General features: G+C 42.6%; 1 protein-coding gene across 2 annotated transcripts in view; it reads right to left on the bottom strand.

Annotated features, from left to right (window-relative positions):
- Positions 1-2,130: 2,130 nt before the first annotated feature.
- LOC126545850 (uncharacterized) overlaps positions 2,131-12,350 on the bottom strand; it is a 101,295-nt gene continuing 91,075 nt past the window's right edge. For both annotated transcript variants that reach the window (XM_050193853.3, XM_050193851.3), the window contains exon 16: positions 2,131-11,979. In XM_050193853.3, coding sequence (XP_050049810.2) covers positions 10,661-11,979 — 1,319 coding nt within the window. In that variant the 3' untranslated portion in view covers positions 2,131-10,660. The remainder of the gene's footprint in view (positions 11,980-12,350) is intronic.

Below are 12,350 nucleotides of genomic sequence, written 5' to 3' on the forward strand. Positions count from 1 at the left end.
TGAGCCGTCTTGCGCTTGCTGCCTGGCTCTTCAGCACGGATGTGCCCCTATTCCAGGGCTCCACTGAGCCTGGCCACTTCTCTCCCGCGGCACTAGCGATCCTCACCAAATTCAAATCACCGGGACGGGCCGTTGAGCTCGTGTGGGTCCCGGCTCACTCGCAAGTGGAAGGCAACGCACTCGCCGACCACTATGCCCGAGAACTGTCAATCCTGGCCGAGGACGAGCCAGAGCTACCGCACCCCGTGACAAGTTAAAGAAATCACACAAATGTACAGAAGCGGCAGATGTAGGCTTCCCCGTCCGCATCCGCAACTCAGCCGAACGCAGGAAACGATCGTGCGACGTACGCAAGCGGGGTCGCTAGCGCATCCCGTGCTCTTGCACAAGATGTTCCCAACAGAGCACGACACTTCATGCCCGTTTTGCAGACGATCAAAAGGCACTCTAGCACACATCCTTGCAGAGTGCACTAAGCTTAAGAACCCCCCCCCCCCCCTAGCGATGGGAGACCTTGTTGTCCAGCCCCGACCTACCGACACAGCTCGCGCTGGTGGCTAGGGGCCAGGAACTGCTGGACACATATGGGACCTGAGAAAAAGGTTCCACCCCATCTGGTGCCAGCGCGCACCAACCGTTACTAAGGGCTCAGTATAAAAGTTTATTCTCTCTCTCTCGACCCTTTCATAGAGTGGCTGCAACACTTCATCACCCATCAGTGTTGCCAGATAACTGTATGGTTCAACTGCAATATAGAAAAATTGTGCAGATCCTACGCACTGTGGGAATCGACGCAAGCGAAACTTTGTGCTGGTTGCTTTCATTTGAAGCTTCGTTTCTTCAATGTTTAGTCTAACATGCGAGCGCAGAGTTGATGTTAAACGTTACCACGCGTGCGCCACTGCCGTTTGTCTGCGTAGTACACAGAACACACAGCGAGACATGTTTGCTTGAGAGTCTTTGTGCGCCATATTTCATAAGCTCGGAGAGGGTTGATCATTGTCATTGCTTCACATAGCACATCGCGTCCTGGCAGAAGTATTAAACTTGAATTGGATTAAGGGGCTGCACGTGCCAAAACCACAATCGGACTACGAGGCACGCCAGAGTGGCAGACTCCGGATTAATTTTGAGACCGTGATGTTCTTTAACGTTTCCCAAAATCTAAGTGCATGCGAGTTTTCTATTTTGCCCCCGTCAAAATGCAGATGCCGCGGCCGGGATAAAATCCGCAACCTGAAGCCATGCCATAGCCCCAAAGCTAACTGCGGTGGGCACAGAAGTGTTGATTTGACGGTAGACGGCTTCCATATTGTCACCTGGGCCCTGCGGTGTGCTTTAATTAATGCGACTCTGTTTCTGCACGCCCTGCGTAATTTGCCTGCTTCACAAATTTGCATGGCGTTTATTTTTCAGAAATAGCAGCAACTTATTGTACTGTATCTTGAACTTTAGCTTATCCAGTTTCCCCGCAACCGCTGTTTCCTTGCCTTCTCATGTCACCTACCCCCCTCTTCTTGTACGGGAACTGCCTCTTCTCCTCCCTCCTCTACAGTTCTATCTACGCACCCTCTGGACTCCCACATTAGTAGAAAGGGAAGCGCTGCAGTTTCTACAATGCGTTTGAGAGGGGTCACCGATAATTACAGCTGTCAAGAGGCCAATGTGGTGACGCCGAGGAAGCTCCAGAGGGCATTCTGCACATTTGACACGGAAATGCGGCCATAATGAAACACTGAGTGCCATGGGGATACAATTGGTACAAGGTGCTCCGGAGTATGTGGAAAGGTGCAATGGTTCCAGGACTTGCATTTGGAAATGCGGTTGTTTACTTGAAATCAGCGGTGGGGTCCAAACAAGCTTTTCGTGTCGCCTTTCCTCTCCGACTCGCTCCTGTCATGTATAGATGCGCTCTGAACAACCCCCCTGACGCTGTGTGCCAGACAGTACCAGTAGCAGCAGTGGGAAAGTCGCAGGGAAGAAGCAAAGATGGTGAAGTAAAAAGATCAAATGTACCTTGCACTCAATTTTAGCCAGCTTCCTGTAGAAGGTGTATGGTTAACATGCAATTAACATCAATGTGGAGAATTTGGTGTCATGGCCCCTTTAAAAAAATACACGAGAGCGCACTTAAAAAGAAAGATCACTTTATTGTTTTCAGCAACCTCCATTGGAAGGCTCTGCCTGCTACAAAATCCACTGTATACCGAACAACCACAGGACAACAGCCAGCAGCAGATCATTTACAAACCCCTGGCTCTAATAACACATCAGGAAGAATAAGAAAGTTATGCACACCAGGACCTACACAGGAGCTGTGATGGTGGTGGTTCAAAGTTTTCATGAGAAATCCGTGTAACACGCGGTAAGAAATTGTAAGGAGAAGAAACTACAGGGAAGGTCTTGACGGACAAAACCGTGTGTACAGATGCGTCCAGTGACTGACCCACATGCCTTGATGCAATGGTGAATTGTGGCCACTGTAGCTGAACACCCAACGGATCATTATGTCATCTGTGGTTTCTGGCCACTCTGCGACACTCACAGAAAATCTGAAGGCATAATAATGAAGAAAATGCAAAGAATATTGAGCTGTTTCTGTCTCAGAGTTTCTCTCGCATTGAAATTCTGCACTGCAAGGCAACAGGAATTGCAGGTTTTACTGAGACTACACCTGGACCCTAGTATGTAGCTACAACAGTTCACGCCAATTGCAAAGTGTATGAGCTTGCACATACACTTGCTAACTTTCCTCCCTCATCAGTTCACTCGCAATGAGGGCAATAAATAGATGGGCTGACAACTTTGAAATGTAGGGACGGTCTTATCAAAGATTAGCATTTATCATTAGTTGTTTCATTATGTCAGGCAAGTGTGTTGTACTTTCAATGTCCCGTGTCATTAAAAAGAATAATAAAATCAGATGACAATAGTAATTGTTTTCTTTCTCATTCGTAGCTACGCTGAAGCCTTTAAGTGACTCGCACCAATAGGCATTTTGTTAATGCACGCATGCAGGCTCATCAGGCTTACAGGGTCAGCCAGCAAAGTGGGCACAATCAACAAAGCATGGCACTTATTCAATACAAGTCTGGCCAGTTTAGCCCTCTGCATGGCACAGGATGCATCATGTCCAAGCAAGGCCCACATGTTCGCACTGTTCAGACAGCAGTTATAAATAAGTAGTGCAGGTTTCTTGAGAGCACTGTTTGCATCCCCAGCCTACATGACGAGTCAGTGTGACAATGCCAAAATGTACAAAAAGAAGCTCTATTCGCACAGTCACATCACGTAAAATAAACTCTCTGCTACAGACAACACACAAACACATAATTAAAGCATCTTGTGCAAACAATGAAACATACTCTGGGGGAAAGAAATGTGTCTATGCATATCCACTTCTTGGCTTGCTCTGACCAAAGAACCTGTAAACTATTAAGTGAGGCGACTACTGGTACCTTATGCAGGACCCAATGCCAGACACAGCTCTGTTAAGCCTCACTCAGGCACACCTGGACAGTGCTCGACGCTAGCAGCCATAAGAGAAAAGCACCACAGCTAGTGCCTCGGCCACTATTATGTTGTACCCAACGAACACATTCATGCTATGCAACAGCATCAGGCAGATGCAATGAGCTGAAGAAGTTAAACTACTTTTTGTTGAGAGCAATGAGCAAAACAACCGTTTGCCTGTTATCAGCTGTCAGCTCCTCTACTTCTGTAAAGGGGCACATGCATGAAGTTGCCTAAGCCAAGAACGTCCATTTGCAGTCACTTCAATTGCTTGTCGGAATGCTACATGTGCAGCAGCAAAGACAATTTAAAATTTTCAATTACAAATGGCACAATAATAGAAGGAATGAAGAGCGATTGTCCCTAAACCAGTGTGCAGGTTGCCTAGGTAAGTCTAGATATGCAAGACAGGGAGAGGGGAATGGGAAGAAATAATAAATATGTGTAGGAACTCGAAGAACTAGCCAACACTAACACTTGCCATCTCTTATATGCCTCATAACAGAAACCACATTGCAGCAGTTCCCTATGTGGCTTCTGAAGTCAGAAATGTAGCACATACATAGCAGGCATATACAGCAGGTTATAGTCGAATTACCTATACCAGTACTCTAATAGATGCAGAATTACTTTCATACTTTTGCCTTGATGCGCAGCACCAAAACTACAATGTGACTAAAATAGTGACTGGCCTACAGATGACAATACTTCCTGGTGCTCAATTAAGCTTGAATGCACACTATGGTCAGTGAATTCGCTCGTGGAAAACAGATACACAATCATTCATTTGGAAAACGGAAGTAAATCAGATGGTTTTGCTGCAAAAAAATGACAGGTAAACTACAACGCAAGCTTTATCACCTTGGAAGGAAGCAGAAGAGGCATCAGAGGTAACACCAGCTTTGATCAAGGCAAGTACTGCCTAAGCAGCACTGCAGCTATCTGGGTTGCTCTCGCAGACAAATATCATCCTTACACTTTCACAAGGTGTGCACCAGTACAAGTCCTTTACCATACTATGCTCCATGTCTCGAAAGAAGCACTACCTCATGAAAATCACACAGGTTTATGCGACTAATGGTTTCAGTCTCAAAACAGCATCTTTTTAGCAGCAGTTCAATGATGCCTTCTGTACATGCCCGTCATCGCATGAATAGGTGATGTGTAGAAAGATGCACGTATGCAGTCTACCCTAGCAAGAGACCCCACAAAGTACTCAGTGTTACAAAGCAAGGCCTCAGGCATTTGCACCTGTGGTTAGCATAAAGGCATAACTGCAGCAAGCAGAGGAAGACTGCTCGTCACACACCTGCTAGTGTCCCATACAAGATAAAGCCACCATGTTGACGCTCTGGCTGCCTCGGAAGTCCTGGCAAGAGGAGCCAAAGGCGTGCAGAGATCGTTGTGTCGCTCACATGTCAAACTTCATCAAGAACCTCTAAATTGGAACCATTCACCACTTCTTATGTAACAGACACAAGCTGACCCAACAGAAGAATGCAAACCAATTCCTCAAACCTGTACCATTGAGAGAACAGAATTGAGTTACTTAGGCTAGTGCACATGGTCATAAAGAAGCTATATGCACGTACCTATGAAAAAAAACGCATTGTAAATAGGAAACAGTTTAACCTCCTAGCTGCTTTTGCCCGTGATGTACAACATTTGTTACCATTCTAGCTTTCAAGAACATGTTTTTCTGAATATACTTTTGGGAGCAACAATGTGAAAATGACAGTATGTTGCAATCTGACAGTAATGTGCAATATCATATTCAACGGTATGCTGCATGCAAGCGACTGAAATTTCTGCCAAAGCGTTCACTCACACAAAATGAAATTACTGTTCATGACAATACCTAAAGCAGACAAAGAATGGCCTCAGATACCAAATATGAATGTGACAAACAATGTGCCACTCCTTTTGTTCAATTCACTTACACAACCAAGTCTGCAAGGCTCAGGCTAAACACCAAACACAACTAGTATATGTGTATGGTGCTTAGAGGGATAAACTTAAGTTTTCAGAGCTTTAACTTGCCCTTTGCCCAACTTAAGTTCTTAAAATGAATTCATAAAGAGGTATGCATGTCTACAGGACTGTAACACTTGTCTAAATATAAGGGCTTACATAGTTTATATTTTAAGCTTTTGTGAATGCTCAAAGTCAAAATAATATTTCCTTTTCAGTACACAGCAGAATTATTTCACATAGCACTTTAATTTTCCCCCTTTCACATTGTGAGTAGTATTTAAAGAACCATTCCTTTATGTGGTTACATATGTACAAAAATAAACAATGGCAGAGTTCCAGATGACTGCTACTCATTTTAAATTTCATGCTGCAAAACCAAAGTGGACATGCTTGTACCTGTGAACTTGCTTCCCAATCGATAATTGCTCCAACATATTAAGCTTTCAAAGAGAAAAATGTGAACTCAAATGTCAAGGCAATACAAGTGAGCTGCTTCTAATTTGCCTACAGACAGTGTCCTGCTCCATCTGGATAAGCAAACCAATAGCAACAATTTACACCATATATATATATATATGAGAAGCAGCATGTTTATAACTATAAGGATACAAACAAACCATACTCTCAAATGCAGTCACTCTGCACAATTTTTTCTCAGACTATTCGAGCACACAGGACAATGACTAGCACAGGCACACTCTCACATGTGACGCCAAATTATTAAAGAATATTAAGGAACATCTCTATTTTTAAATGTTATCTATGCATCAAAGGAGCCCTAGTGGGCTTTAATATTTAAAAGGAAGTGCCCATTTGTGAATAAACATCTGTAGGCATGAAGACATGCTCACTTGTGCCATATATGGAGTGCGAAACCAAACACACTCATTAGCGAATACTGGTGATACATTGCTTTGCACCTGCTCACCAATATCTGTTCCGAGAGGTGGCTCTATGTTTTCCTTTTTACAAACACGATGTGTTTTATGCATGAAGACTTATTGGTGCACAGATGTGACAATTTAAATATCCTGGTCAACACTGAAAATGTTCTCAATCTGCCCATGCCTGCAGCTACCAGCTTCACAAGCCAAACAAAAGTTGATGAAACCTGTAATCACAAGGAACACAGTGGCCCAGTGCCATCACATAAACATAAGATTAAAGGCTGTTTTAGGAGCCTGTAAAAGCAATCCCTCATGATGTAAGGTATAGTACAGTGTCAAGCTGGTAACAAATATGTCCAAGTGCATGATCAGGCAAGACAGACAACCACAATAGGAATGCCTAAAGGACACCAATGCTTCAAGAGTAGTTAAAGATGACCAGGCAGTGCAATATTGTAAGAGTAGCCAGCTAGAAATGGCACATGAACTGAAGATATGTGTTTCATGCTTGGCAAACAACACACAAGCTGGACGGTTACACTTCAGCAACTGGACAGAAAAAGAGCGCAGCCTCCTTTACAGCACTTAGTTAAATCTGACAAAGGTGCATATCCGCTGCTGTTTGGTGCCCTCCATTCAACACAACAGGGATCAACCGGGGTGAAACAGGTACACATGCAGAGGGTTAATGGCTGGGTAGAACACGGGGAGCTATGACAAAGTGGTTTTCACATGACACACACAATGAAAGGGAATCACTACGAGCGACAGTAGGGTGATGGGTGGTTGGGAAGTATTCCTTTTCATAATCACGCATTAGCTTTAAATAACAAGCCATGAAATGCCTTCAATACAATTTACTCAAAATAAGGTAGCACTTTGTATTAACTAATTGCATTTTCAAAATTCAGCAAAAAGAAAACACTTCCAGGAATAAAAAAAAATTATCAGCAATAACGCTGTAATGCACTTATTACCATCACCGAGAAAGAAACCACACATGTGCAGCAAAATGTAATGCCTAGGGCCAGTTTTGCATGAATTGAAGTTAAAATGGCACAGCACACCAATTATTGGCTTGTCTTGTCCCAAAAAACAAGAATAGTAGTAAACTATTTATTACTACAAACCACATGTGAAGGCAAATGAAAGTGTTGGCAAACATATATGGCTTAAGTATACCACTTCACTATGTGGATACTATGGCGAAATTGAAAAAGTTAATGAAAGCCTCACCTAAGCTAGCACACATTGGAAAAGCAGCAACTATACAAAAATGACTAAGTGCTAAACAAAGTAATGAAAAAAGAATGAAGTGAATAGACAAAACAAGTTAAAGAGCCACAGATCGTAGTCACATACATCCACTGGGTACATTAAATTTAATTTTTACAAGCCCCCATAGCCCAGCTTCTAATATCTTTCTTCCACATAACCTACTTGAAGCAAGTTTCAAAACTGTGAAGATTGCCTCAAAAATTAAAGAACAAGCAGAGGAAAAGGTTTAGATTTATTCATGAGCCTATTCCTACTTTGATAATGCAGGCATGCATATTTGAATTAAATATGCTGGTGCATTGCCAATGTAAGTCATTGAACTTAATAGAAGCCCCCACGTACAATCCTGAATAGAGTAAGATTAAAGCAGGTGGTTTGTGAAGTCGGAAGGTGATGTTTTGGTATACTTATGTTGATTTCACGCTGTGGCCACAGCTTTCCTAAAGTAGTAATAACTTATTCGGTATCTATGCACAATGCTCAGAGTCCTGACTGCAAGCTACATGCCACTGGAATTTACAAAAGTTCCCTGCTCAAAAACTTTCTAAATTTCCAGCACTTGTTGAAATAAGTTTGTCTGCAACAATGAGAAAAAAGAAAAAATGAAACTACATCCACAAAGCTCTAATTAAGGTTTGCTTGTCTGTTTGCAATACTTTGCAAGTAACATACCAAAGCAACCAAGAACAGTGATCACTTTATGGATGTGAATATGGCTGATTTACAATAAACAAACAAAAAACTCTCTACACACATAAAAAGAAAAGCAGAGAACAACACTGCCTCGGACAAACACTGAACACAAGTCAAATGTGATACATGAATGTAACTGTCATTTGAAAACAATTTAGGAGGCTTGCCTTTTCACTTCTGTATAATGAAAAGCTGAAATAATAAAAAATGCAAGAGTCAGGCAATAAAAATCAGCAGGCTTTGCCACAATTAAAAAGTAAACAGACACTAGAGAAAACCAAACTTAGTATTATTACTTAAACACAAAGGTCCCCACAGTACATATCAAATGTTAAACTAAGTATGTCGTCCTCGTACGCGTTGTCCTCTTCAGCCCAGTAAAGCATTAATTTTCATCTGGAGAGCTGGTATATGCTTTACTGACTGCCATTCAGATAAGGTCTAAGGCAGCTTTCTTTGGTTAGCTATAAGAAACTCACTCCATCTCTATCACTTTTAATAAAGCAAAACAACTCCATATCCTTTTTCTAAATAATATATACCACACCTCTAATACAATAAGTGTGCACTTGTTTAATAAACACACATGCCTGGCAGTGCACGAAACCTGTCAGAGCTCTTTCTGGTGAAGGAAGAAAGCTTTAGCGCTTTGCTATTGCAAACACCTGCACGCACTCATGCAGTACCTCTCATGTAAACAAAGTGAAACAAGGGCACAGAATTTTGTGTTCCTTGGAGGAGGAACTCCAAGCAAAAAGTAATTCAGCATGCTTGATTCCATGCATTGACATGAGAAGACTATTGTGGTTTAGCTATGGTAAGGTCATCACCCCTGTCCTCTTCAATGACAGTGAAAAAAGAATGTCAACATTAGCTCCGATTTTAAAAACTGGGTCCACCAACATATCTTTAAATATGCACCGTTTTTTCCGCATCGTACTTATTAAAGTGTAGCAGCTGTGATGGGCTCCAACATTTGAAGATGTGTTAATTATGAAAGGTCAATTCCTACATGCCTACTTAATGGCTGCAACTAAATGTTAAGATGTTTCCAGCAAGAGTTTTGCAATCAGAAATGCACACATATAATATGTTCAGCTGCATAAGCGCTCAGCAAAGTGTGCTTTGGCATACCTGCTATTCATTGCAGTAATACAGATACCCACTGTTCTTTTAAATAGGAGTAGCCAGCAACATGTTCCAAATTACAATGGACATGTGGTACAATGCTTAAATTTTCATGCCCTAACTGCCTTCCACTTCCCACTTTCAGAAACTAAGGTACAATTACTCCCATGCCTGAAAACACTTAGACCTTCCTTTTTCAATGGATAAGAACCAAATGAATGCAAAATCCAATAACCTAAACTAATAGTGTTTTTTAGTGATACCAACAGCACGTTGTTTACGAAATTTTTTTTAAGGTGAACAAGCTGTTTACATGTTGGTTCAAGACATTAGGGAATCTTTTTATGACACAGCTTGAGAAAATTCAACACATTAAAATGCATTTCCCAGCTACAGAACATTCTAACGTAACTGGCACTTAGAAAAAACTTGGTTGTTAAAAATAGTTTAAATATTGTCAGGTCAGGGTGTGGGGAGCAATCTTATTTTTATTTTTGGTGCACTAAGGTTTTGCAGTCAAAGAACTATTAACCCATGTATTCTAAGGAAGGAATGTGCCCCGTGATTCTTAAATACGGATGAATAATAGTTGGAAATAGCTAAAGCTCTCTTCAACACAAGAGAAGCATGACATTGGTGGTAAAAGCAACAAGTCCAAAAAATTATTCATAGTAGTGAGAGATGCAAGATATCCCTGCCACAGTAACAGAAAATTTAGTGATATGAACTCTCCCATTGCACTTAGTAATGTGTGCTCTACACTGAAATGCAAGAAAATAAACCATGCAACACAACATACCAAGATATGTGAAAGATTTACAATGACCTAGATGTAAAAAAATATATATGACAATGACATTTGGGTTAACGGCTACTAAGCGGGTAGCCCTTAGAATTATTTATGCAAGCTAAGTGGCACATGTCACATTCTGACCATCAAAGAAAAATAACTCTTTTCAGGCAAATAAATAATATTCAACACACTCAGCACTGTGGTAAAGCATACTTAAATATGCCAACAACTAAGTTTTAAAGCAAGGAATGAAACATGCAGAGAGCACAGTAGCTACAGCAGCACAGAAGGCACCCCAAGCGCTCCACCCTGCTTCAATTTTTCTCGATGTCATTGCCACAAAGTCGCAGTGTCCTCTCCATCATATGTGCCAGATGAAAACCACAAGGTAACGTCACAGCAAAAATGGTGTTGAGCGATCACTCTGTGATGCAACTCGTTTCAGCACTGTGCCCTGCCGAATCTGATCCATTAGTGACTCTCGGCATGCAGTCAGGTCAACAGAACCACGAGCTGCTAGCCAGCTCTGAACTCGAGCAGCTCGCCCACCATTTTGTCTTGAACCAAACTCAACGTCTGGCTGCAGGGAGCCACGGCGTGTTGTGACAACCGATGTCTGGGGAAGTATTCCAGCAGTAGACTGAACTGCTTGCAAGTTATGCATTTGGGCAGGTGTCGCTGTATGCACATACTGTACTGGTGCTGGAACTGTTGTCTGCCCTGTAGAGAAGGTTGTCATTTGCTGCGTGTACTGCGACACCTGCTTTGCAGATGGAGCTTGTAGTTGAACTGGCTGCAGTGACACTCTTCGCTGTTCTGCGAGACGAGCATTCAGGTTGCTAAGAAACTGTCGTCGCTCTGCTGAGTTGTTTTTCTTCTCACCAGATGGCACTGGGCCCACAGACCTGCTCCGGCGGTTTTCTCCTGAGGAATCCGCTGTTCCACCAGCAACACTGTTTCGTGGGTCTCTCCTGAGCTCTCGCTTGAGAAGTGTCTGCTCCAAGTTGGCTCGAAAGAAATCCATCTCGGGAGGCACCTTTCCAGTTTTTATTGCAGCATCTGCACCAAGCCGAGTGCAGGTTGCAGACGATGATTCACAAAATGAACTTTTACGGACAGCTGTCTTCGTTTCACAAATGGCTGTTGCTTCAGATGTTGAGAATTTGGCATTAAGGCTTTGAATAAGAGCATCACGTTCACTGTGTCCAATTGTGTGAGCACGCAGAAGCTTTTTCTCATGTTGTGCTTGCTTTCTGAAAGTACATGCAGCTTCACTTTCTGTATCGAGTGATAGTTCATTTTCTAGTGATTCAAGGAATGGCGGTGGAGCCGGAAAAGGCTTTGAATCACTTTCTGGATCAAAATAGGACATATCTGGTGGATCTGGTAGTGGAAGGCCACAACCATCTTCGGTGTGACTTGATGGAAGTGAGAATCGAAGACCGGCCTGTTCTAGCGGACTTGGTTTCGAGAAACGGGCATTAAGTGCTTGTATCAACTTGGCCCTGCTTGTAGAGCCGTCGTCATCACCAACGAACTGGCCTCCACGATCCACAGTGGCTTGCTCTTGAAGGTGTTGTGAGCTTGGAGATGAAGGTGAACAACCACGAGCACTTGAAATTGAAGGGGTCCGTCGCACAGGGGGAGGTGGTGGTGGCTGTGAGCCTCGTCGAAAGCTTGACTTGGCAGGGAGTGTTGAAGACTTGGACAGCCCTGCAAATTTAACGATTAGCTCTTTTAAATACTTAGTCATAGGAGACATAAGACCTAAGTTTTAAACAATGCAAATTTCAGTTGCAACAAAGTTGTCCGTTTTTTTTTTACTGCAAGATTTATTATTGAAAAGAACTATATTACTACCAAGTTACACATATATTTTCAACATACCCGAATTCGTATTTGGATTACATTTTCTGGCCCTGCAAGAAATTAAAACTAGTATTTTACCATGGCCACTATATTAACTAAGTGGCCATTAATGCCGGTGAATCGCCGGGCCCAACAACAAGGGCTATATTTTTAAAGTCAGCGATTCACCGGGTTGGAGGCTGGACGTATACAATATGCTCGATAAAAGATGTCAA

Source organism: Dermacentor andersoni, chromosome 1 (assembly GCF_023375885.2).
Source record: "Dermacentor andersoni chromosome 1, qqDerAnde1_hic_scaffold, whole genome shotgun sequence".
NCBI lineage: Eukaryota > Metazoa > Arthropoda > Arachnida > Ixodida > Ixodidae > Dermacentor > Dermacentor andersoni.